The sequence below is a fragment of the Camelus dromedarius genome, chromosome 25 (assembly GCF_036321535.1).
Source record: "Camelus dromedarius isolate mCamDro1 chromosome 25, mCamDro1.pat, whole genome shotgun sequence".
Lineage (NCBI taxonomy): Eukaryota > Metazoa > Chordata > Mammalia > Artiodactyla > Camelidae > Camelus > Camelus dromedarius.
In genome coordinates, this window is record NC_087460.1 from 4,376,656 (window position 1) to 4,403,206 (window position 26,551).

A 26,551-nucleotide genomic window follows, 5' to 3' on the forward strand; every position below is an offset into this window, starting at 1 on the left:
GTTTGGGGAATATTATGGTCCAGTTGAAATCCAGCAGTAGAGGGTGACTGGGCTTCCCTCCTAGTTTACCTGTTACCCTGTGAGAACAAACAGGATCCACCAGGACAAAGCCCACAACAAAACAGAGTCGATGGAACCATCCAAGTAATAGCCTAACGGACGTCCTGCTTACACGGACACCCGGGCAGCTCAGAGCTCAGCTCACAGTCCCCGAGAGACCAGTGGCAGGGCTAGGACACTGTGGGGCGACCTGGAGTGGTGAATCGGAATCCCAGTGTTATCACCTCATGTCATCTGAGCCTGTTTCCTCATCCGTTCAATGGAACGTGTGATAATTACCCTACGGAGCTTTGCGGACAATCATATGAAATGGATGTTCCCTGGCTTATGTCAGGAACAGAATAGTTTATTACTAGAATTACTGTTTTCATCATTCCCCGGGTTGGTTAGCTAGCTTCACCATGAGTTCTCCTTGTAGTGATTAAACATAGTGCTAAGTCACCCCACCTGGTCGACTTAGGGATTAAGGTGCTTCCTGGGTGATGGTGGGGATGGTAGATCTTGGGTGCAGACCACGATCATGGACCACATCCTCCTTTGCTAGAAGCCAAACGTGCTCCCCTCTACCATGCTCTGCGGTATCACCTCCAGGATGAAGGACAGGACCACTCCCCACATTCACACGTCCACAGACACACGCTGCCCCAGGCCTGACAGTGTAATGTTGGCAACTCTGGAGACAGGACTGCCATCTGAGGCCAAGATGAAGGAGTTTGGTAAACAGCCTTTCAAAATAATGACTCCTAAAAGGCTGAAAGGATGGATGACTTCCAAGCAAATCAGCCCAAAGGAGACCTAGCAAAAGGGAAATTTCATATATCAGAAAGAGCAAGCCCTTTGGAGTCAGACGGATCTTCAAATACTGACTCCAACCTCCAACTCCGTCACTTACAAACTGAGTCCATGGGCAAGGTACCAAGCTCTCCAAGCCTTCGACTCCTCGTAGATGTTCTGTACTTACGAGATGATGTAACATACACCAGCGTGTCCTGTGGAACCCTAGTCCGAGGAGATGCTGCGTGCGCGCGCGCACACACACACACACACACACACACTGATGCTCACACTCACTCCACCACACAGACAATTCCATGGTCTCATTAGTCTGAGAAGCTGGAGATGCTCTTCAACATCTGCAATGTACCTGAGCTCATTAAAAGCTCTAATAAAAAAACCAGTCTCACTTCCTTATTAGCTCGTGTTCTTTAAACCTTCTCGCCCACAGGTAACCATTAATACCCTGCCTGCAAAACACACCTTAGAAAAACGCTGAAATAATGAACATGTCATGCTTGGTACAATGCAAGGCACACCCCATGTCTTAATGATGGTAGACACCACCATGTAAAATACTCTTTTCCCACCCCCTCCTGGGTTCCTAGCATTTGACTTACGGGACTGTAATGACAAAATCAATAGTAGCAGTGATGCGTCCGGTGTTTGATCACACAGCTAACACATGACAGACCTGGGATTTGAACCAAGATGTGTCCGACTCCAAAGCCATTATGCCACACACCCTGTCCCTCGGAGACCCCTGCTGCCAGGGTTGGAAGGAGCCAGTCACCGGTGAGCACGGCCCCCTACTGAACCCAGAGGGAAGCAGCCCCGCGGGAGGCGAGAGAGCAGGGCCCCTACCTGGTGCCGGGTTCCATCGTCACCGACACACTGGGTGCAGGCCTCCTCGGGGACACAGCCGCCTTTCAGCATCACCTGGTGCGGGGGGCAGAAGCAGCCTTCCGAGGGATGGTCCCCGCAGGAGCTGGAATTGCCCTCACAGTGCTGGGGGCAGCGGGACTCACAGTGGTTGTACACCAGGGACGGTGGGCAGGACACAGCTGCAGGGGGAGAAGGGGGTCAGTCTCGAGGGTCCGCGCCCACCAGACAGAAGCAGGCACAGCGACTCAAGGTGGGGGACCCTCTGACAACCTCGCTGCGGCAGAAGCGGCTGGGGTCCACCGATTTTCACTCTCCCCGATGTCCGTAGAAATAGGCCTTTAAGCTGGTGGCACGTGACCGCCCATAACACAGGTGACATTTCCCAGCCTCCCTTGTAGCTAAGTGTGGCCCTGTGACTAAGCTCTGACCAGTGAACAAGTGCGGACTCTCAGGGCAGCTTCCGGGGATGGTTTCCTGTCAGACAGCTGTGCCTTCGTCCCTTTTCCCTCCTTCCTCTCATCCGCCGCTTGGAACCTGGATGTGATGGGGAGAGCTCCCTCCTAAACCATGAGGAAAGGGCACACCCAGGTGAGGGTGGAGCGAAAAACCGGACTCCACTTTGAGACCCAGAAACAGCTGGAGCCAGCTCCCTCTGACCAGCTGTGGGACAGAGAACTTCACTTCTCGCCTACGTGCAGCCAAGTTGAGTCCCAGCTGACTATGTGAACCTGTGTGCCCTTAGGAAGTTTCATGGTTCTTTTCTTTGAATGCAGGTATGTTTAATGCTTTAAAAATCCTCTTGAACTCAGACAGGGATCCGCAGCTCTGAAGGGCTGCCTCGGAGAAAAGGTACCAAGGGCCCACTTCCCCCAGCCAGGTCCTGCTCAGCCCCGCCCTCCCATTTTCACGGTGCCAGGGCAGATGGTAGAGAGGTTTCCAAGGATTTAGAGCACCGAGGATTTTCCTATAAATGCACAACAAATTGCCAGGAGGTAGATAAAGACATTAATAGGCAGAGAAGGTGCGGTCAGTAACTCAGAAGCTAACATTTCCCCCTGCAGGCAGACCGGAAGGAGGCAGCATCTTCCATACGGACTCAGAAAGCCAGCACTTGAAGATGCCTGGGAGTCATCTAGGCCGACTAGCTCACTCTGAGATGCAGACACTGAGGCCCAGAAAGCTGAGGAGAATAGCTGAGGCCCAGCTGAGCTGGGACAGGGCGTGCAGCCCTCCAGCCCCGGGCGGAAGCTGTGACGGCACTAGAACAGTAAGCCGTGAGACTCCGAGATGCTTGTACGGACTAATTTCCCTCAGGAAAAAAAAATCAGGGATCACATTAGAAACCGAGGGTGCCTTCAGCGCCCCCTGAGGGCAGGAGCCACATCTGACTCAGTTTGGGGATCCCCCACACGGTAAATCGTAAATGTGAAGTCCAAGCGAGGAAGCCGAGCTGGGGGAGGTGTCTGCACAGCAATCCTGGGCTGCTTGGAACTAAGCAGCCCAGGTGGTGTTCAGATGGCGAATTCCCCTCACATTCCAAAACCCCACCCCGGCCTGGCCTGCTCTGTGAGCCCTTGCTGAAGCTTGCTGCGATTCCAGCTTCAACGCGACTGGTCGTTCTGCACCTTGCTGGTGGCTGGATGTGTCTGACACACTAAAATCACATTTGTGTGAACTACAGAAATACTTATAGAAAGGACCACGCTTTCATTTACGTAGGAATTCTACATCCAAATGCTTATGCACCTGCCATCTTATCTGATCCTATGGAATCTTAGGAAATGCAGCCGTGTTGATTTTCATTACACAAATAAAGAATGTGAGGCCCAGAGAGGATGAGCAGGCCAGCTGTCAGCTGGTCTGCACAGCACTCAGGGGCACCCATGGAGACTCACCGCAGAACTCAGGGGTCCTCCAGTCAACACACACCCCCTTGGTCCGACAGAGGTGGGCGTAAGAGGCGACTGCCTCGCACACTTTCTCCTGGTGGCAACTCTCTTGCTGGCAGATTGCATGAAATGTGGCCGGAGCCACAACCTTGTGGCACTCGGCAAACAGTGCTGAGAGGATGACGTGGCAGGGAGAGGCCCCGGGTACAGGACACTGCTCCTCGGGAACCGACTGGCACGTCTGCCCCGGCTGCTGTACCGTCCACTCCTGGACCAGCGTCCTCCAGTCTGTGGTGACCGTGCCATCCTTCAGCATGAAGTCATTGGCCCCGTTCTCATCACAGATCCCTAGAAAAACAGGAAAGACACAGTTGGGAGGCCAGGGTACCAACCCCTTGATGCTAAGACCCGGCCATTCTCCATCCCTGCCGACCTCTGAACCTCGCTACTGGACGAGTAACAGAGCAAGGAGGGTTTATGTTAAAGAGGAGAGTTGAGAAGATGTCCTTACCACAGAGACCGTACACCTTCGAGGCAAAGGTCTTCGGGCTCAGCTGCAGCTGGAACTCGTTGTTTTGGGGGGTGAAGGTGAAGATGTGGCCGAGATGGTTGAATCTGACCTCATACATGATGGTCCCATAGACACTGACCTCCAGGTTCCCACCCGTGTAAGGGACAGAGACCAGTCTCCCATTCACCTCCACCTGCCCAAAGAAGAAAACAGCCCATCCAGAGTCATGGCAACGAGGACTCCTAGGATTTCACTCTTAGCCTCTTCCTGAAGTTCCCAGCGGGCCCTACACACTCAACTCTGCCGTTATCCACAGACCCGGATGCTTGTCAGCAGCTCTTCTACGATAAAAGGGCTTTGCAGAGCTTGGCAGGAGAGCAGGCTATTACAGTGCTGGACAGACAGCCGTGCATCTGCAACCCAAGAGCCCCGGGCTTCAGGGGAACCTTGCGTCTGCACACACTCGGCAGGGAAGGATGACCCCTCCAGACGGGCTGGGGACATCACCATTCTGCCAGCTCATCAGGGCCCCGGCCCCAGGAACGTCTAATAGGACTGCTTTAAGAGTTTTGCTTTTTAATCTCATTTTATCTTATTTTGCTCACTGGCTCTTCGGAGACACCACTACATACATCACATCAAACATATTCAAGTGAACTCACATCCCACGAGGAATATAATTTTTGCTGTAAAAACTTTGGAAGGCTTTCTAGCCTTTTGATTTTTAAATTTTTGGCTACGAGCAACCCATTTAATACATGATGAGCTGTGATTTTTTTTTTCCAGCAATTACTGAGCCTGTTCAAGAATTCTTGCAAGGTGAGAAGATCTAACCTATGAGTTGGTTTTGCGTGACGGAATATTTACAATTTCTAAATGAACGTGTGAAGAAGTCGGCATAATGTAACCTCTTGTAAACGTCTAATTAAACATAGACTTTTATCAGTTTTGCAGTCTTCCTTTCAAATTTGGGGGCCACACGTTTTGTTTGGACCCGAGGTATTTTCACGGGCCCTGATCCAAGCCCTAAATACTTTCCCTTGGAAGGCTCGCAGGCCCTAGGCACTGAGCTCATGACGTCTGCTGGGTAACGCGCACTGCCGTCAGCCCCGATTTTCTACTAGTGCCAGAAACTGGCACTAAATTCACAATTTAATGCTACCTGAAACTGACCCTTTCTTCTAATCTGGGCCCAGAACAACATGAAGTCCCAGCACAAGGGGCACGGCAGGAAGCCCTCTCCTGCGAAGGTCGTGCTCTGCTAATCAGGCAGAAGGCCGAGTCCCTGACGGAAGCATCAGCCAAAACCAGCTGCCCCCAGGTCGGCGTGGCTCTCCCAAGGTTCTGCTGCTGCCTCTCCAGGGGGCCCTCGGAAAGCGCTGCTCACCTGCATGTCGCTGCGGAGCTGGATGGAGAGGCCGTCGTGCTTCACCTCAATGGCTGTCACACAGGCCTGCCTCGCCCCAGTGCCGCAGGCACCGCTATGGAGAACCACCTCCAGGTCCTGCTCCTTGCTGTGAAACAGGACATACGAGCAGCTGCCAGTCAGCTTGAAATTCTGTCCGTCAAAGGTCACGATGTGCCGGGTAGAGCTGCCGGTGCACACACCTGGGTGGGGAGAGCACACAATGGATATGATACTGTCCAAACTCCCTTACGTGCAGAGAGCCAGGTGTCCCCAAGTCGCGCACGGGAAACCAACGCTGAGAGCTGAATGGCCCTTGTGAAGCCATGCGGTCTCTTCCTCCTTTTTACAGATTTAGGAAACTGAGATTCTGGGAGGTGGAGTGGCTTAGGGAAATGACACTTGGCCATTAAATATTTTCCTGGAGAAGGTTTAAAAGGACAAGTATTACATTAAAACGTGGCAAATTACAGAACCATACTTCCAAAACATTTAAATGTGAAAATTTAATGATCTACCCTGCAAGGATGCCTTGGCCCAAGAAACAAAGCTAAGTTCCGGGGGTGTTACGACTCGCTGAAACCATGAAGTCATGATCTCACTGTAAAGAAAGTTCCCCCAAAGACACAGTCCTTTCAGCTGCCAAGTGACTAATGGTACAAGTGGCCATGTCAACTTGATCCCTGAAGAGATGGTGCAGGAGAAATATTCCTGAAGCCAAAACAAATGGTCGGGTCTCAGCACGCCACTCGTCTGCCACTCATTCACTCACACAGTCAGCAGGTCCTCAAGGTTCCTATTAAAACACCACTTGGGAAGACTAACCGTCTTGCAGCTACAGCAGATGATTCCATAAACCCCCCACTGGAAGGCATGATTTGAAAGCTATTCTTGGACTTATACGGAGTTAGGGATGAGTTTTCCAGCCAAACCATGACCACATCAACAGCAGTGGGTGAATGGAAACCCGAGAACTGAGAGGCCGAGGCAGCGGATCAGCGAGGCCACACTAACGTCCCTCGCCCTCAGCCAGGCTCCGGTGGCCTCCACCCGCACAGGTGACTGGGGATCGAGGCAGCACAGGCAGTGTGGTGGGGAGGGAAAGGGGGCTTTGGGGCGGTCACCTTCTGCACAGTCAGGCTAAAAGCACCACTCCCTTAACACAGTCCAGCTGGGGAAACAAAGGACTCACAGGGGCAGGTCCAGCGGCAGCCACAGGTCTCCTCCACCCGGATAGGGGACTGGCTGTTGGGGCAGGAAGGCCGTGGCCCCTGGTCACAGTTGACCCGATGGCTCTTCAGCAAGGTCTGGCCATCTGGCAGGCAGGTCACTGTGTGGCACTGATCCGGCAAGGTCCAGACGTCCCCGGGCTGCAGAGAAAGAAGCAGATTCAGGCAGGGACTAGAATGAGGCACTTCGACATCCACCAGGCAACTGACCCCTCAGAAGACAAGGAGACTAGGACGTGGGCCTAAATGGCAAGAAGACAGGATGCAGGAGATGAGATTCACCACCCACTTCCCCCAAAAACAAGCTATAATGGTCAGAGGGAGCAATGGACCAAGACCACAGTGGGAAAAGGTAACCTGGGAACAAGGGCCCCAGCACACATTCCAGATCTTTCCTTCAAAGTTAACAGAAAGGAGCTTACCCTCCTCTCACCCCCGTCCTCATCCACGCAGACTCTGACGAACTCTGAAACAGACCCAAGTCAGGCCTCCGCTCCCCACCGCCCAGACATCCCGAGCTGCTCGCAGCATCCGCGCGGGCCGCCTGGCTAGCCCCGAAGTCGGACTGACTCTGAAAGGACTGTGCGTGGGTTTAGCGGCGGGGGGTGCAGGCGCACGAGATGCGGGGCGGACGTGGCGCGGGCCTCCGGGCATGCCGGGTGCTTGCTAGTGACAGCACAGCCAGCACGCCAGGAACCACGAACCCCGCCTCCCTTTCCCCCTTCCTGCGCAGACCGGGGCCTAGTGAGCGGAGGGGCATGAGGCAAGAGGCTGAAGGCCTGAGAGGGAGCTTGCAGACTCCTCCCAGGCGAGCCCTCAGCTCGTCGAGAAGGGCGAGAACTCTGCACTGGGTTTTGACCCACGGCCAATTACATTAGGAAAATACGTAAAACTAGGTTTAAAAAAAAAAGGTGTAGTTAAAAAAAAAAAGATTCTCATCTTAAATCAACTTAAATGATGGCAATCTGATGGCAGAGTCTATGTTGCTGTATTTCTTTTTTCCCTTATCTTTTCATTTACAAAAATTAGTTTATTCTTAGTTTTTTCTTTGGGGGGGAGGCAATTCCATTTATTTATTTTAGCGGAGGTCCTGGGGACTGACCCTTGAGCGTGCTAAGCACACGCTCCACCACTGAGCTCTACCCTCGCGCCCTTCATTTCCTTTTTTTTTTTAAATGAAGTTTATGGCTGATTTACAATATTGTGTTAGTTCTCAGATGTGCAGCAAAGTGACTCAGATATGGTTTTTCAGATTATATCCCATTCTGGGCTACAATAAGATGCTGAATACAACTCCCCGTGCTCTACAGTGAATTTTGCTGCTTTCCTGAAGCCCTCTCTGCCCACGCTGCGGGTGAGGATGGCACGGGGAAGAGGGCCCTGATCTGAGGATGCTGGGGGTCCCTGCTTCCGTCCTCACTTCTTGGTCTGACAGCCTCTGCACAGGCAGGCGTGGGCTTTCTCTCACATCTGAGCGGACAGCTGGGATGGAAGAAGGCCCCCACACACACAGCTTTCTTACGGCCTCCTGGAGGTTTGTCACACGACCTCCCACGAGTAGAAACTTACAGGTCCTGGTCTAAGAAAGCATCTTCACTCCAGGCCAAATCTTGTGCCTGGGCACCCCACGTCTCTGGAATGGGTTTTGTTTTTGTTTTTGTGTTAAGAGGGACACAACAGATACGTAAGACTCACCAGAACACAGCTTGTGGTGGAAGGAGTCGCCCAGGGTGACCATGGTGGGGAGGTCTTCGATTCGCTGGAGCTTCAGCACGTTGGAGCTGGCCCCTGGGCCTGCCAAGGTCCTCAGCTGGGCTGGGTCGTACCGATCCCCAATTCCAATGGGGAACACTGCCACTCCTAGAGTTAGCAGAGGAGCAAGAAGGGGTCTGTGTCAACCTGCTTCAGAAGGAGCTGGCCTGAAGCTGTACCCAGCACATGTATAAAGCTTCATATTTCCCAGACTGGTCACTTACACCGACCCCGTGAGGAGGTCGTTTGGTCAGTCAGCAAACATTACCGAGCTCCTACTCTGTGTCAGGTACTGTGCTAGGCAGTGGGGATACAGTGAGCCAAGCAGGTCAAGTCCCTGTCCTCATGGAGCTTACACTGGGGACAGCCAGACAACAAATACGCAAATAAGTAAATACCTAGTATTTCAGATACAGGTAAGTGCTTAGAAAAAAAACAAAATGGGTTAAGGGGGATAGGAGTGACCAGGGGTAGGGGTGAGGGTTATTGTTTCATACAAGGATGCTGGAGGTGTGTTCAGGGAAAAGAAGAAGGACAGAAGGAGCCAAGAGGACATTCTGAGCAAGAGACAGTGCATGCAAAGGCCCAGGGGCAGAAGTCTGACTGCACAGGCCAGGGTGGCTGGAGCAGAGCCAACAGTGGGAGAAGAGCACAGATCGCACAAAGCTTCAGACACCACGGGCAGGACTTAACGTGTTATCTGAGCAGAATGGGAAGCCAGCCGAGCCTTTGGAGCAGAGCAGTGACATGAGTGGCCGACTTCAATTTTTAAAGGGTCAGTAAGCTGCTGTGTTGATGACGAACTCCAGGGGACAAGGGTGGAAGCGGGGGCTCCAGGTTAGAAAGCCGTGATGATCATCCGGGTGAGAGACGATGGGGACAGTGGTGGGGGTGGCATGGAGGTGGAGGGGCTCTCCATGTATTCTGAAGACGGAGCTACAGTGTGTGGCTGGATGGGATGGGGGTCTGAGAGAAAAAGGGGAATCAAGGATGCTGAGGTTTGGGGGCTGAGCAACTGGGAGGGTGGAACCGCCATTTTCGAAGATGGGAGAGATCGCAGGGGGAAGAGACCTTGGGTGGGAAGGTCAGGAATTCAGTTTCCTGAGTTCCTGGTAGAGTATTTAGGTGAGAGAGCCAGGCCGGAGACAGGAACTTTGAAGTCAGTGCTGCTTAAGTGTATCGAGAGCATGACACTGAATGAGACCAGGGGTCGGAGTACAGAGGGAAGAGAAAAAGTCACAGGACGGAGCCCAGGGTACGTGCATCCACAGACGAGAAACTGAGGCCTTAAATGGGTAAGTGACACGCCCGAGATCACGTCTGTTGCCTCCAGACCATGGCTGCTCCCTTTCCTGACGAAAGTCTTTCTTTGGATTCTTGATACTAAAAGAGAAAAGTCTCCATGCTGAAAAGACCCCCAATTACTCCTCCAGAAAGTTCCGGGTATCTGCAGTCTCCTGAGGATGACTTTTGGCTGGCAGCTTTTCTGCTCTTGTGAGCTGGTCCTATCACCCCAATACACACCCTTTCTAGGGTCTTCTTCCCACAAACAACAGATTTCACCAATATGTCACATTCATTCAATCAACAAACATTGAATGGGCACCTATTTTGTGCATCAGGTACATATAATACAGAAATAAGCAAGGTTTTGCCCTGGCTCCAGTTTGTGCAAAAAAACCAGACAGGTAACAAATAAAAGCAAAGTGGTTTGTGCATTTGGAGTGGTTCAGAGAGGGTGCAGAAAAGGGAGTGAATAACTCTCGGTAGGACGTCAGAGGAAAGACAACTCCCGAGCAGGGTTCTGAAGGATGAGCCGTTCTCCCGGTGGAGTGAGAGGACGTCCTTCCACTCACCCAGCCCTCCCGGCACGACACCACCAGCCCGGCTCATGCACTGTTGGTGCTCACGAGGTCCTGGGCCTGGGGCACACCCGCCTCCACCCCCTTCAAAGCAGCAGCCTCGGTCTCTCGTCCATCCAGCGCCCCCAAGCCCTTAGGCTGGTACTAGACCAGAGCTCTGAGCACAAGAAGGTCCCTGATGGTTCTCGAAGCCATGGAATGACTCACTCTAGCCTCAGACACATTAGAGTAGGGAGACGCCAAGGCTGCCGCCACTACAAAAGGACAGGAGTGGAGGTATGACCCACCCCTGGATGCACAGGGAAAATTTGGAGAAATTAAAGGTTACAGTCCAAAGCATGCAGACAAATGAAGGATAAATACGTGTGTACCACTGTTTGGTTTCCAAATAACACAGAGATTGGGCAATTTCCAGGTGTTTGAAACCAGGCCAGAGTGGGAATGAAGCATTTAAAATCAGGTGGGGTCTCGGGAAGTAACGGCCGCCCACGCGCAGTCCTCCAGCAGGCTGGGGCCGGGGGTCTCAGGACAGCTCCCCGGACACTCACGGTTGGATCTGGCGGCAGCGGCTGCTTCATCAACTGAATCCACGGAGGCCTCCGTGACCAGGATCACCACCGCCTTGGAGGCGCCGGGCCTGGCACCGTGGACCTCGGAAGTGACGTATCGCACCGCAAAGGCCAAGGCAGCCCCTGAGAATGGAGAACGGGCCGCACAAGTCAGCTCTGACGTGGGGAAGGGGCTTTTGGAGCAGCTGGGCATCCTATCTCGGGGTGGAGCCTGAGGTCAAGGAAACGGAGCGATCCAGAGACTCAGAGAGTCTCCCACGCGAGGGAGACAGGGAGGGGGCCTGGTGGGCATCCAGGTCCTCACTTTACGGGAAAGAAATCTAAGAGCAAGGAGCCAAGCGGCTGGTCGGGGTCGCTTGGTCACTTATGCCAGGAACCGGACCAGACGCGGCTCCTGCGCACAGCCCGCAACCGCGTTACCGATCTGGCTGGGGCCGCCCTCCCGCTGCATGAGGTCCACGAGGCTCAGCAGGTGGCCTGCCGCCTGGGCCACGTCCCACGGCACGTCAGCGGTGGTGATGCTTCCATACTGCAGCACGGACACCTGGGTGAGCTGAGGCCCTGCGGCGGGAGAGAACACGGGCGGAAGTCACGCTTCGGATCGGGGAGCCCCAGAAAGACCCCTTCGGGCGCGTCACTCACCTATATTGGCTTTTGAAATGAAATCCTTGGCGAAAGTCTTCATTTCATCAAAGTAGGAAGCTGGAGAGCTGGAGGAGCCATCGAGGAGGAGGACCACATCCAGGGGCTCACTGCAGGCTGCAGAGAGACCAGGAGGGGAGCAACCAGGGCCACTGGGGGCAGGCACCGGGGCCCCTGCGGCAGACGTGCGTTCAGTGGGTGTGCAGGGCACAGCCAAGCCAGCAGCACCGCAGAAGGGAGATGTGTCCTCCCCACCCCGGTCCTGCATCACTGCAGACTGCGCCAGGCAGGAGGGAAGGGGGCCGCATTCGGAGGCACTGGGGAGACTCCAGCTCCAGCCAAAGGCAGTTCAGAAGCCTGCAGACGAGAGCAAGCGGCACTCTCTCCCTCGGTGTCAGGAGGCTGCAAACCCTCCAAGGCTCGAGTGAAGTACTGGGCATAAAACAGGCACACGGAGCAGCACAGCCCTGGGAAGTGGGCTTGTGAGTCCTCGGGTCTCACGGGGCAGGTGAGGAGCTGGAGGGTGTTCCAGTTACATACACCCAGTGCTTAGGCGCAGGGTCACGGTCGTGGTGAGGAAACATCCTCTGGCCCAAACGCCACTCTGAGACCTGATAAGGTGAGGCTGTGGCAGAAACACCACAAGAACTCAGATAAATCTGTGGCTCTGATTAGAGCAAAAAGAAAGAAGCAAAGACAGAGATAACAAGCATGAGGATCAAGGGACATTAAAAGAAGGCTAGTCATTCTGGGATGGTCCCGAACACGCCAAATAAAGATGTCCAAGAACCAGGGATCGGGGAGTCATTAGCATTGGTTTACAGGGCCATACCAAAAGCAGTGGTGACCAGCCACTTCTGAGCACTTGCTACGTGCGGGGTACTGTTCCAAGCATTTTACAAGTAAGTACTATTGTTATCGCCATTTTTACAGACAAGGAGACTGATATTCACAGAAGCAATTGCCCCCAATTACCCTCAAATGATTACCAAGATAACTGCCAAAAATGACTCAGCTAGGAGGTGACAGAGATGGATGCAAGCTATGGCAGTCGGGTTCCAGAACCCGACCTGGCTTTGCCCCAGGATTGTCAGCGACTTAGAATAATCTTATCCACCTAGCGAGGTCAAAAAGCTGACAGTCACCAAATTTAACAGGTCGCCTCCAAGCAGGGAGTGGCACTGGTGGGGATGAGGCTATGTGATAGAGTCAGACTTGTATCTTTTTTTTTCTCCATATCCTTGGTATTGCTTAAATTTTAACAACAGGTTTGCATTACCATTGAATTTTCAAGCACACATGATAAGAAGCAAACACAATTCTCCAGCAAAAAAGGATCACAGTTGCCCCTTCCTACCTGGGAGGTGAGGACACACACATACTCGGAAGGCAGGGGTCTGAGCGAGCACAGAGCAGGGAGGCCAGGATGAGAACCTGAGACTCATCGCACCTCCACCAAGGCTGCCCCCAGCCCTCCCAGGTCCTCACCCCCACAAAGCGCCCGCGTACCTGGGGCAGGGGAGAGGGTGGTGAGGTGCGGCCTCTCTTCGGAGCAGCACCTCTGTAGCACCAGATCAGGAGCCTCTCGGGGGAGCATCTCAAAGTCCTGGATGAAGATGGGGGCATTGGGCCAGCCGATCCTCTCCAGTTCCTGCCTGTCCACGCTGGGGCCCACTCCGATGGGCACCACCTGGATGTCCCCTGGCATCCGCCTGATCTCGTCCGAGGCAGGGTTCCCTGTGACCATGTAGACCAGGTTAGGCGCCTGCTCCCGGTCCCCCTCCCTGGCCGAGAAGCTGTGCTCGGTCAGATACTGCAGGGCCAGCCCCGTGTTGGTCTCGTTGCCGCCCTGGTAGCGGATCTCCCGCACTCGCTGCAGGACGTCCCCCGTGGACTGCGCCTTGCTGAAGGAGTACTCCTCAGCCACCGCGTGTGAGTACTGCAGCACAGCGACATGGACGCTGTCCTGGCCCACGTCCATCTGCCGAATCACCTCCGCCACGAACTCTGTGCTCCTGTTGAAGTTGGCCTCGCCCACCTTGTCTGACCCTTCCAGGACAAAGACCACATCCAGGACCACGGAGCACCTCCGGGGTCCCGCCGTTGAAACCCCCAGGAGCTCGGGACCCACAGTGACCTGCGCCACGTGGGGGTGCGGCGTCGGGGCGGGCACTTCGGGGGCGAGGTCGCAGAGGTAGCCGATGATCTCGTCCCTCCGCTGCTCCAGCTCGCCCACCCCGCCAAGCTCGAAGGCCTTGTTCTCGGGGGCCTGCTTCTCAATGAAGCGGACCTGCTTCAGGTTGGCGTGGGGACCGATGCCCACCGCGACCACGGAGACCTTCTTCTTCTTCAGGCCCTGGACGTAGCGGGCAAAGTTCCGGGACAGCTTGGCGGGCTCCTGGCTGGCCACGAGCAGCAGGACCACGCGGGAGGCTTCGGGCCGGTCGATCTTGCTGAAGATCTGGAAGAGCGTGTACTTCAGGACCTCACTGGTGGAGGCCACCGCGCTGCCCGCGTACTTCACCTGGCTGGCGATGCGCCGCAGCTCCGAGGGTCGCTTCCGGTCCCGGAGCGCGATGTAGGCGTGGGAGCCATCGTGGTACTCTACCACGGCCACGCGGATGCGCTTCTGGGAGATGTGCAGGCGCTCCATCGTGCCTACCACGAAGTCCTTCAGCACCCCGAAGTCAGCCTCGGACAGCTTGTTGGAGCCGTCCAGCAGGAAGACCAGGTCCAGGAGTCTGCTGCACAAGAAGCTGTGCAAGGGCGGCTCCGGGGTGTCCTCCACGTACGAGCTGGTGGTGCTGGCCGGGCCTTCGGTGGGGGGTGCCTCCAAGCCCCTCAGCTCCCCACAGGCTTCACAGGTGAGGTTGACACCATCACAGTGACTGCAGGAGGGGGAGAAACCAAAACCGTCCGGGAGGAACCTCCGGGAACGTCTCGGCCCAGTGAACCCACGCTCCCGTGGATGGCTCAGTCCCCACCCAAGAGGGACAGCGGTTTTTAACACGCGTGCCCAGTACCCCGGGAGCCCCCTAGACACATGCACACTTCCCCTGAGTCTTGAGTCCCTTGAAAGCCAAAGCTTTCACCCACCCTAGGACCTGAAAAGGAATCTTTCTTCATTCTCGGCGACTCACACAGCCATTCAAAGTTGATTTATTGTCAACCTACGTCTCTAGCCACGTAAATATTTAACTTTTATCCAAATCTTCTTCCAAATATCTCCAAAGACAAATACTGCTCTAAAATGTCGATGCTGACCAGGCCTTGTAAATGTTCTGCCGAAGATAAATGTTTCTCAGTATTTATTACAGCAGGATCTAAGCTGCATGACTTTTAACCCGAGAGGCCATAAGGAAGAGAGGAAAACTGGAATTCAGTCACTCTGGGGAGATGAATAAAGATTCAAAACTCCCAGCTTTACCTGGTAGAACAAAGTATTGGGGTGGTATTCGGGGGACCCCAAGATGTCAGACGCAGAAGGACAGTGACTCATTCTTTCCAGACATGTGCTCTGCACTCACCCCATGCCAGGCCCTCGGCCACGCCCCGCATCCAGCCCCAAGCCCCCCACACAAATTCCTACCCCACCAGGCCAAATGTCCAGTCCCCCGGTCACTGCTTCCTTTCTCCAGTGTCCTGAAAAATGGCAGTGTCCACCAGACCACGGGAGAAGTCAAGGGGGCTGGGGCGGAGACCCAGGCCACCTAGAACCTTGTCCACGTACCCTCGGCCTTTGAGGTAACTTGCCCTCAGCGCCCAGTTAGGCGGAGGGGACAGCAGTGCCCTGGGCCCTAGGGAGAGTCCCCTGTGGCATGCCTCCCAGTGATGTCCCCAGCCTGCTTTGGGACCATTGTCCACGCCTATTGGCAGCTGCAGCATGTACCCCGGTAGCCGCCATCCCCATGCGCCCGAGGAGGGAGGCAGTGAGAGAGCTCTGTGTGCTCAGAACCCCCAGCATGTTGGAGTCACCCCGTTCTTTATTCCCGACCATCTCTCTGTTGGCACAGGGAGGCAGGCAGGCAGTTAATTCCTGCCTCCTTGTGGTCCACATGATTTAGGGTGTCAATCCTTGGTTAACAGAGCATGAGTGGCAGGCTTTCTAGTTTCCTGTGTTTGCTTGAAAATTCACCCCAGGCAGCGCTCACTCTTGTTTGTTCAGATGGAGGCTGTGGGGTCTACTCTGGCAGCTGTGGCCAGGGCCCCAGCCTTCCCCGGGGCATTTAAGTTCTCAAGTCTAGGATCCCATAAGGAGCCGTGAGGACCCTTTCAACATTCCAGTACAAGTGCCCGCGTGACTCAGACCAGGACTTCCGGAAGCTCAGGGCTCACCCCGAGGACACCACCTCAGCTCCCCGAGAGCTGGGGGTGCCGTGACCTGGGCTCCCTCCCATTACAAGAGCCGTGTCCCGGGACCCTGGCCGCAGCCCGAGCTGTCAGTGCCCCACGGAGGGGTCGGGGCTCCGTCTCACTTTCCTCCCTGCACCCCCACCTCTAGTGAAAAAGAAACCTGACTTCCACCGACCAGGGCTGCCCCTGGACTGGAGGTGACCTCCAGGGACAAGAAGAGACCACACGCTTCCTTCAGCAAAAGAGGCTAAAACCTAAACCTCCTGGGAGATAATTCCTGTGGAGGCATCTAGTCTGTCCTCAAAGACGGGGACGCAAGCTAAACGCCTGCTCTCAGCACACAGAGCGAGGGCGTCCTCCCCAGAGCGGCGCTTCTGAGCAGCCTGCGGGCTGGACAGCCAGACATCACTTCAGACCACCCGGTGGGGGGAGGGTTTTACCAAGTCTGGCAGTGGTCAGGGTCCCCGGGGTTCAGGGTGATCTTCTTTCCCGGGGCTAAGCGCCGGCCGGCCACCTCACACACCGGGCAGTCTTTGGGGTCCACACAGGTCTGCAAAAGCTCATCCAAGATTTTCCCTGCACGACAAACCTCTCGTCAGGGGCCAAAGCTCCCGCCTTCCGCACTGAGAGACCCCCTGAACTAAAGGGCCCCCAGGGGTCGCCTCACGGCTTAGGGACCTCCGTCCTTCTTCCGGCCTTGACTGACCCTTCTGCAAAACCGGGAGGGGGGAGCTCTTCCCCCCACCCCGCCGCCCCGAGACCCCAGCAAGTCTCCGAAGCTCTCTTTGCCCCACGGAAGAACACACTGGCTAACCCTCACCCCTGCTACCAATCCTGCAGCCACTAAGCACACGCGCTGGGTTACATTTAAGCGGAAACTAAGCAGCACTGAATAAAATTGAGAGCGCCCCTCCCCCGAGCCGCCCTGGACCGGAGCCCTCCCGTCACCGCAGAAAGCGCCGTGGGCAGCGCTGCTCTAGGGGAACCCGTCACCGGGCTCCCAGAGGGGAGCGTGGTCTGGGCGAGGCTGGGGAGGCGCAGGACGCGGAGTCGCTCTCCGGGCCACCTCCCCCGCAACCTCCCCCCGCCGTCCCCCGCGGCCCAGGGCCTCACCTGGCGGGCAGTGTGCGTGGCAGCCCTCCACGCACCGCGCGGGGCAGGCCAGCGGCTCGGGGTGCTGGCACGTGACGGGGCAGGCGGGCGCGCAGCTGTTGTAGCGCCATTCGCACTCGTAGCCGCCCTCCCGCAGGTTCCTCTCCTCACAGCTCTGGGCTGAGCGGACACAAGCGGGCACGGCCGTTACCGGAGCCCCGGGCGACCCTGCGCCTGGCGCGCCCAAGGCCTCGGCAGACAGTGTGGGGCCGGCGGCCTTGATGACCCCGGGGGCGGTGATGGAGCCCGGGACCTCCGGAGTCACGCCTGCCAGAGGCGTCGGGGTCTTGAGAGCACCCGAACCAGGAGCCTGAATCTGTTTTCCTTACAAAGCCGACCGGCGTGAACACGCAAGGGAGGAAGAGGCTCCCGGAGCGCACGCGCCGCTCTCGCCCACCGGCCGCGTGACGGCGTCTGCCTGCCGACTCACTGACTCCCTTCTCCTCCTCCTCCCTGCTCCCGCGCTCCCTCTTCCCGATTCCTCCAGAAGGGTCACTACCCACTCACATCTTCAGTCCTGTCTCTCCACACGCACACCCACGTCTTAATCCCCTCAGGCCCCGGCCCGCACCCCAACGTGGGTCTCTGTCCTCCCGCACCCAGCAAGGCCTCGAGGTCCAGATGCGTGAGGGGCAAGGGGAGGGTGCCTGGGACCGCGATGGACATCAGGACTCACGGCACAACGTGGCCGTCCTCCAGGCCACCACGCTGCCGTGCTGGGCACACACATGGGCGTAGGCAGCAACAGTGTCGCAGAAGCAGGCGCAGTCCCCAACGGACTCACAGGAGCAGGTGTCGTAGATGCAGGCGTCCAGGTATGGCTCCGGGTCCACCTGCAGGGAGACACATGGGGCCTGGGTCTGGGATGGGAACTGGGATGGACTCGGGCGCTCTGGCTCTTGGTCTGGGCGGGAACGTTCTGGTGGCCAGAGTAGGGAGGGGAGCCCTGGTGTAGAAGGAAAAACGAGAGGCAACGTTCCCAAGGAGGGAAGGAGGAATGGAGTGCAGAGGCAGAATTCCTATGTTCTCATCCAGATTCCAGCAAGAAAGGGGGAATAAAGCAGCCCTGCCCACCTCTCATAGAACAGAGCTGCCTACAGATTTCCCAAAAGGACATTCCTTTCCGTCCATCTGTCCACTTACCTGCTCAGCCATCCATCCACCCCCATAACCCACTCCCACCCTCCTGGGTACCTGGGTGTTTTACATAAACACAGCTCGCACACACTGGTCACACTCTTTCTGGCCTCCACGCAGCAAAGAGACTGAGGAAACACATCAGGACCCACTCGCCTTGCCTCGCCGAGGTGCTACAGGCTAGTGGGCTGGACAGCAGGGCAGGCCGGGCGACCCTGGACTCTGACCCCAAGCCTACCCGAGGGGTAGCCCACCCGTCGCCCATTTTCCATCACAGTCACCACCTCCAGCTTTCGCCTGCCCCTAGACATGCCCCACACACCCCAGCTTGTTCAGCGCAGTTGTGATAGGAGTGAATTCAGACATTAAGTGGGTCACTGTTGCAAAAGTCCTGATTTCCCTGACCCCTCACTATCTCTTCCAGCTCCAGTGCCCAGGGTCTCCAGCAGACCAGGGAATCTAAGAACCCGCTGGAGTCTCAGGGACTAAGAGTCACTGGATGGACAGGAGGAGCGCTGAAATGCAGGTGTTCGCGCTGTCACTCCCACGGGACAGGGGCCACGTGTGTACACGGCAGTGTGTGTGCGTGTGTGTGTATATGTTCATATATACACAAGTACCCCCTACACACACGTGTGCGTCTACACAGTCATATAGAGGCAGAGAGAAACTGTGGGGAATTCCTCATCACCAGTGAGAGCAAGACACAAAAAGAAGCCACAAAATGAGGGCTCACAACCACAGGCTTCAAGGCCAGGAAAGAGCTTCTGTGAGACGAGACCTGGGAACCCCGGGCAGGGATGGGGTGCCTGCGGCCAGCGACACGGCAGAAACAGGAGAAACAAACAAACAAACAAAAACGCCGCCCTCGTGTTGGAGACGAGATGAGCTGTGGGGGAGAAACTCTAAGACTGAGACTGAAAGGGCAGCAGGGGCAGATCCCCAGAGACCCGCGTGCTGCGCAGAAGAAAAATGATTTTCTCTCCTCATAAACCTTTGCTTACTCTTTGTGCTGCCCAGCCTGCAGCCAAGAGAGGTGAGCAGACGCAGGTCATTTCTGAGGCTCCCAGTCACGTCCGCACTTAGACGCACCCACTCCCAGTGCCCAAGCCCCTATGCCAGCCCCTGGCGCTCCCGGCCCCCAGGCGCCCGCCGCCCTCACCAGCATGTTGCAGTCCCGGAAAATGTCACTGGTGAGGATCCTGCAGGAGGAGTCCACCATCGTCTGCTTTAGGACGCTGCTGCGGCAGGTGGCAGGGGACGCGTCCAGTGGCACCTGGGGAACCGGGCAGGGACACCCAGGTGGACTCAAAACAGTCAGCCTGGAAGGACCCAGGAGGCCCTCTCCCAGAGCCCCGCCACCACTGCAGTGCCCGCCGCCCACCACCCACGGGCCACACACAGGGGCCCCAGCGCACCTTCCTGGCGTCAGCGCACTGCGTGCTCACTTTCCAGGAGTTCCCGAAGTCCACGGGGTCTTCCTCCACCTGGAGGCTGCTGCTGGTGAGGTCGTTGTTCTGGACGCCGTCGAAATTCCCACACAGGCCACACACCTGCTCCTGAGGACAAGGTGGGAGCATAAGCTTTGCAAACCTCCGAGCAAACCCTCTGAGTCAGGAAAAGGAGGGACCAGGTGGCAAAGGAGGCAGGCTCGTCTGAGGAAGAGGAGGATGGGATGAGGTCAGGGAGGGAGATCCCGAGGGAGACCAGAGTGACCAGCAAAGCCTGGACCTGGCCAAGGCCTTTCCCGGCTTCCGCACTGACCCCATGTTAAGGTTAAGGAAACCGAGGTCACTGACAGAGGGAGGCAGCCCGCCCATGTCCTTGAGATGGCCAGTGAGGCAGCCTGGGTCCTGGTGTCTGCAGGATAAACCATCACCTGCCCCAGGAAGGGCCTGAGCAGAAGAGGAGCTGGTTCCGTGTTAAATCAGTGAGTGTAAGAGGTCCAGGGAGGGAACGTTCTCATCCTACTTGACCATGGACCGGCGAGTCCCTTACCTGGGGGCCTGTAGCCTGTTCAGAGCCGGGATTCTGCTGTGAACTAAATACCACCAGAGGTGGCACAGCATCTTATTTCTGTGTCCACCCCTTGCGGGGAGCAGTATACAAGTCCTGAACAGCTAATAAATGAATAGATGGGAACCATCCCACAAGAACCGTGGACAGAACTGGAGCTATTTGTCCTGGAAAAGAAAAGGAGCCAGGCTCTTAGAACACAGCTGGGTCCCTATCTTGGGACAAAGAGACGCGACTTGTTCTGTTCTGCTGGGAGATACGTAAGAATGTTCTTGTGGGTGGACAGAAGGACAAAGACCTTTACAAGGCCTCACAGCCCGCATGGTATGGCCTGCCTCCTCCCTGCCCTTGTAAACCACCCGTCACCCCAAGTCCCTCCTCTCCAGACACTCCGGCCTCCTTGTTCAAACACTCCAAACGCTGTCCACCTCAGGGCCTTGGCACATGCTGACCCGCCTGCCTAAATTCTCATGTACAGATAGTCACATGGCTCCCTCCCTCCCTTCCCCGAAGACCCTACGCACACATTATCTTTTCAGACAGTTTCATCAGACCAAGTCATCTACAATAAGTAACACCCTCAGTAGAATATGAGCTCCACTGGGGTGCGGTAGACAGAACCATGGCCCCCCAAGAAGATGTCCACGTCCTAAGCCCCAGACCCAGGAATATGTTACCACACATGACAGGATGTGATGCGTTTACACCTTTGCAGGTGTGATTAGGTTAAAGGTCTTGAGGTGGGGGAGATGGTCCTGGGTCATCTGGGTGGGCCCGGTGTCATCACAGGGTCTTATAAGGGGCACAAGAGGAGTCAGAGTGAGAAAGATGATGTGACAGAGGGAAGTGGGGGCGGGGGGGGGGGGGACACTGTGCTGCTGGTTTTGAAGATGGAGGATGGGACCACAGCCAAGGGATGCAGGCAGCCCCCAGAAACCAGAAGAGGCATGGACACAGATTCTCCCCCAAGGCCTCCAGAAGGAATGCAGCCCTGCCAACCAATTTATACTTCTGACCTCCAGAACCGGAAGAGAATCATTTGTGTTGCTTTTTTAAGCCACTGAGTTGGCAGTAATTGGTTATAGCAACCACAGGAAAGTAATACAAGGGTAAGAGATATACAAATCTAATAACTCTGTCTACCTATCCATCCATCCATCTATCTATCTATCTATCCGTAGCCATCTCCCGCTGTGCCCACAGTGCCTAGAACAGTGCTTGACACGTGACAGGCGCTCAGCAAGGGTTTGCTGAACAAGTGAGTGACGTGTTACCGCTTTCCAGAAATGGAACCAGGAGTGCAGGCCGAGGACGAAGGATGCTATGGGAGAAGCTGGGGAGGGCGTTCCTGCCACCAGCACAGACAGAGCTCTTGCCACATACATGCTGGTTAGAGAAAGCACAGTCCCAGCAAACCGCCGGAACCTGGACAAATACCGGAAGCCTTCCCCTCAGAAGCGCTGGCCCGTGGCTCCGCGGGAAGGCAACACCTGGGTGCTGGCCGTGTTACAGTCACTTCGTGCGTGGCTGTTTGCCTCTTCAGGGTAAGAGACTTTAAGAAAAGCTACTGCCCAGATCTTTTCCTTCCTTCCTTCTTTTGTGCATGTAAACTGCATGCCTAGCAAGGCCAGTCAAGGAACTGTCTGCAGGGTCCAGAGACCCTCCATCCTTCCCACGGGCAGCTAGTCTCAGGAAACAGCCGGAGTGAATTCGGATCCATGAGGCCACGATCTTATTTGTCTGGGGAAGGGGACTGCATTAGGCGACCACCTACCTTCCCCCCAGACGAGGAGGAGGAGGAGGAGAAAGGCCACCTACCTGGTAAGTCTGCTTCAGGAACACGGAGACGCTCAGGTGGCGGTCCCAGACCACGGAGATGGCCTTGCCCAGCAGGACCGTGATGTATCGGCCGGTCTCCACCACCTCGAAGTGCGTCTCATCCTTCATGGGCCTCTTCACACTCACCTGCAGGTGTAAATGTGGGTATGTAACATACACGTATTTATGTGTGTATATACAATATGTGCGTGTGTGTAATATATGTATGTGTGTATGTGCATACATCTGTGTATATAATACACATGAGACTATATAACATGTGCGTATGTGCATATATTTATGTCTAATACGTGTATACAAGAGTGTACTGTGTGTACATTTGTATACATAATATATACAAATGTGGGTATATAACATGTATATATTGTGTATATATGTGTATATAATATGTACATGTTTATGTGTGTGTATTTGTATGTATAACATGTATGTGTGTGCATGTGTATACATGTGTATATATGTATGTGATGCATGTATGTGTGCATGTTTATATGTGTATATATCTGTGTATGTGTATACATTCATATATATAATACAGGTGTATGTTATATGTACGTGTACGTGTGTGTATATTTGTATATATAATACGTGTGTGTGTGTATACACTTGTGTATATAATGTATATAAATGTGGGGCTCTATGTTTATATGTGTGTATATTTGTATATACATCATATATGTATACACTCTATATCTACGTATACAATGTGTATATATATTTATACATATATATGTGTATATACATTTGTGTATATAATGCATACATATGTCAGTATATATGTGTGTATCTATATTTATATGTGTAATAAATGTGTGTGTGCACACATCTGTGTATATAATGTATATATGTACATATATATGTGTATATGTGTGTATGTATTTATACGTATGCTATATGCACATGTATGTGTGTATACACCTGTGTATATAATGTATACATATGTGGGGCTATAATATGTTTCTATGTTGTATGTATGTGTGTACATATTTGTATATACAGTGTATGTGTACATATATTTATACATGTGTGTGCACACATCAGTGTGTGCAATGTGTACACGTGTGGGTATATAACACACATTATGTGCATGTGTACATATATTTACACATGGAAGTCCTCCCACCCTCCGCTCTCCACACCGCCCCGGAGGTCCGCCCTGGCTCTCCCCACGCTGGAGCAGATATACTTACACACTCTTCTCCACACATGCCCCTGCACCTCCTTTTACTAAAATGGATCGTGTCACCCCTCATGAGGCCGATGGTACAGCTCCGCCTCACGCTCCTCAACAGCTGCACAAAGTCCCATCTGCCCGCGTCCCGCATGCACGCCTGGCACCTGCTCTTCGTCAGTGGACAGAGGGCCAGGGGGTGGAGGATGTGGACAGCACTCACCTCCCCATCAAACAGCTCGATCTCCCCTCCTTCCACCAGGATGGTGACCCGCTTTCTGCACTTCAGGGAGGGGTAGCCACAGCCCTCGTTCCCCACCAGGATCCGGAAGGTCCCAGGGTTACTGCCACAGTGATCCTGGGGGAGAAGGGGCGTCAGGAGAGAAACAGGAGTCCTGCGACCCCTCCCCAGATCAGCATGGCACCTGGCGGCGCTACGTTCTGGTGGAATCCCTCTGGGCTGCGGGCCCAGAACTGTCACCAAAGGTCACTGGACCCGGCAACCGCGGCTGGCCTACCATCTCCAGTTGGGAACAGAGGGCGAGGGGCACTGGTCTTCAGTGATGCACTGCATACAAAGGAACCAAAGGGGACACGCTTCTGGCAAATACTTCCAGAAGCAGTACTTCTGGCTATTACCAGAGAGCCGACAGTGCCGGCTGCCAGCGCGGTGACAGGAAGGAACGACTCACCTTAGAAAAGCTAGGTATGAGCCTGGTTTCTGCCACTTACTAGATGACACTGAGTCAAGTCACTTACCTCTGTGATCTCTCTCACACACACACACACAGAGATACACGGACACACAGACATGCAGAAATACAGACACGTGCATACACATACACATACACACAGAGACAGAAACACCGACATACACATGTGCAGACACACGCAGACACAGACGCACGTACACACACACACACACACACACACGCTCCTTAGGTAGAGAAGTGGGGGCACCAGACAGAAAGACGGAGGGGAGGGAGGAGGGTCTGGGAGATGGCGGTGTGCCCGCCTCCAGCATAAAGGGGCTTTACTTTCCCCAGCAAGAAGCCAGCTGGAACCCCAGAGCCACAAGGGCGCGGTAGTGAGAAGGCCCTCACCGGGCAAGACCCAAGGCTCAGCGTAATAAAACCACCGTCACGGCTTGGACCCCTCCCATAGGATTCTCTGTGTGCATCACGGGTAGGGACGTGTGCAAAGGGAACAGACATGACTGAGCCCTCCCAGGGTAAGAGCCGTCAGTCAGTCCAAGGACCACCCCTAAGCGCGGGAGTCAGAGGAGGGGAGAGAAAGAGCTGCGGCTCCTCCTCCCTCAATCTGCCCGCCCCCCGTGCCTGGACGTGTACTTTCTCTTTGCCAATAAATCCTTTAACATCTCACTGCACGACACTGCATCTCCCATCCAAATTCTTATCTTTTGGGCAAGACAAGAACTGGGGTCTTCTCCCTTCCGCTTTTGGGGTGACACACTCACACCCGCATACCACACACACGACGTGCCCCTCTGTAACACGGCATCAGCCGACCCAATGGGACTGTCAGGTTAAACGGGTCTGAGTTGGGTCAAGGGGCTGTTAGGTTACAGACGGAACAGAGGTACAGGTGCTTTGTCATCAGCTGAGGTTTTTCTGAAGGGGAAAGAGCTAAGTCCTGGTAACAGCTCCCAGAGGAGGAAGGAGGAGAGGGAGGGGACCCAGGACAAAGCACCAGGAGGGGACAGCAGCACAGGCCGAGGGGCAGGAACACTGGCCGCCCACAAGGGGCGTGACTTGGCGGGGGCTCTAAACTGGCCCCCTGGGCAGCTGTGCCCAGGCAAGAACCGCTGGGGCGGGAGGTCCGACAGGCCGTTCCTCATTGCACTGAACTGTCCTGTTTTCTGGGTGCCCAGATTTGAACCTGGCTCAGGAGTGGAGCCCCAGAGGTGGCGTCACCCGTCTTTTGCTACCAGGGCCGGAAGGCAGACAGGTAACGGAAAGACAGGCTTCCACGTGTGATCTCTGGGAAAGCCCTAGACAGGGGTGCACCGCGGGTTCTTGGGTGTGGGTGAAACCATTTCATGGTGTGTGTGCTCGCCTCCCCAGCACCCTGCCCGCCTCTCTGGGGCCAGCCGGGGCGGTGGCGGGGGCCAGGGGCTCACTCACTGCACCCTGGGCAGGCGTCATGCTCGGTCCCCCTCGCTGCCTGACTCTGGGGCTGAGGCTCCTGTGAATCTGCAGTCCTCCCTCTGGACCGCACCACATCCCTCCTGTCCTCCCGCCGGGAATGGAGACAGAGAGACCACATTTGTTTAAGCTGCACAGAGTCCAGCCGTCTCATCCTCGTGGGAAAAGCACTCAGCGGTCCCTGCTCACCCACATCGTGTCAACCAGCAAGAGACGCTTCCAGGACTCCCCGCGGCGGGAGAGGGAGGTGGGAAGGCCCTCTCTCACCAGCTGGGGCTCCCCACTGTGCCTCCGGACTGAGGCTGCGTCTGCCAGAAGGAAAGGAAGTCGCTCTCCCCCACTGCGGTGGGACTGGGGCCGATGGGAGCCTGGCCCCACACCAGCCCCAGTCAGCACACGAGCTTCTGTCCCAGTCCCCTGAGTGCCCAGGTGAGCTCAAGTTCCGAGCTCCTGTTCCTCCGGGCATGTCTTTTGGGGCCTGGAAAATCACTCCCGTGGAAACCAGCCCCCAGGGCCGTCTGTGCAGACAGAGCAGCAGGACCTAGCCTGGAAGCCCCCCAGCCGCCACCCCCCGTCCCCCAGGCCTCACCTGCACCAGGACGTACTGGCACTCCCCGGGGAACAGGTACTTGAGCCCGTCGAAGGTGAGGTAGTGAGCCAGGCCCAGCGCCGAGCACGAGGCGTCACACACGTGGTCCGAGCAGTTCCACTTCCGATCCCGACAGACGCTGGGAAGAGGACGCAGGGGATGGTGGCCAGGCGCCTTGGGTAGGGGCAGGGCTGGGCATCAGGGGAGCCAGGGCCACCCACCCTCCAGGAGGCCTCGGGAAGCGGGGGTCTGTGGTGCGTGGACCCTGCCCTCCTGTCACAAGGGGAAACCGGGCCAAAGACGGGCCCTGGTTGTCCGAGGTGAGACCCGGGCAGATGGAGGAAGAGGCCCAGTCACTCTGTCACAACCTGCTCCAGATGTGCTAAAGCCCCGCCTCCCGGGACGTCACCTGGGAGTGGCCACTGAGGGCCCAAAGTCCCTCTGAGACTAACGGGACAACCGAGACAGAAAGGGCAGGAAAGTTCTGAGTGGGGAAACAGTGACCAGCCATGAACTTCCGGCAGGAGGGGCACAGGTATGTGTAACTGAGT

The 26,551-nt window shown here is 55.5% G+C and overlaps 1 protein-coding gene across 4 annotated transcripts in view; it reads right to left on the bottom strand.

Annotated features, from left to right (window-relative positions):
* VWF (von Willebrand factor) overlaps positions 1-26,551 on the bottom strand; it is a 114,124-nt gene that overhangs the window by 25,103 nt on the left and 62,470 nt on the right. For all 4 annotated transcript variants that reach the window (XM_064478957.1, XM_031444272.2, XM_031444271.2 and 1 more), the window contains 19 exons: positions 26,001-26,139; positions 23,470-23,604; positions 22,055-22,201; positions 19,639-19,779; positions 19,383-19,496; positions 17,760-17,916; positions 17,045-17,203; positions 16,372-16,507; positions 13,088-14,466; positions 11,579-11,695; positions 11,357-11,497; positions 10,916-11,059; positions 8,449-8,613; positions 7,176-7,219; positions 6,717-6,894; positions 5,507-5,727; positions 4,120-4,312; positions 3,615-3,956; positions 1,699-1,898 (listed from right to left, as the gene is read on the bottom strand). In XM_064478957.1, the coding sequence (XP_064335027.1) occupies positions 1,699-1,898; positions 3,615-3,956; positions 4,120-4,312; positions 5,507-5,727; positions 6,717-6,894; positions 7,176-7,219; positions 8,449-8,613; positions 10,916-11,059; positions 11,357-11,497; positions 11,579-11,695; positions 13,088-14,466; positions 16,372-16,507; positions 17,045-17,203; positions 17,760-17,916; positions 19,383-19,496; positions 19,639-19,779; positions 22,055-22,201; positions 23,470-23,604; positions 26,001-26,139 (4,252 nt within the window). The remainder of the gene's footprint in view (positions 1-1,698; positions 1,899-3,614; positions 3,957-4,119; positions 4,313-5,506; positions 5,728-6,716; positions 6,895-7,175; positions 7,220-8,448; positions 8,614-10,915; positions 11,060-11,356; positions 11,498-11,578; positions 11,696-13,087; positions 14,467-16,371; positions 16,508-17,044; positions 17,204-17,759; positions 17,917-19,382; positions 19,497-19,638; positions 19,780-22,054; positions 22,202-23,469; positions 23,605-26,000; positions 26,140-26,551) is intronic.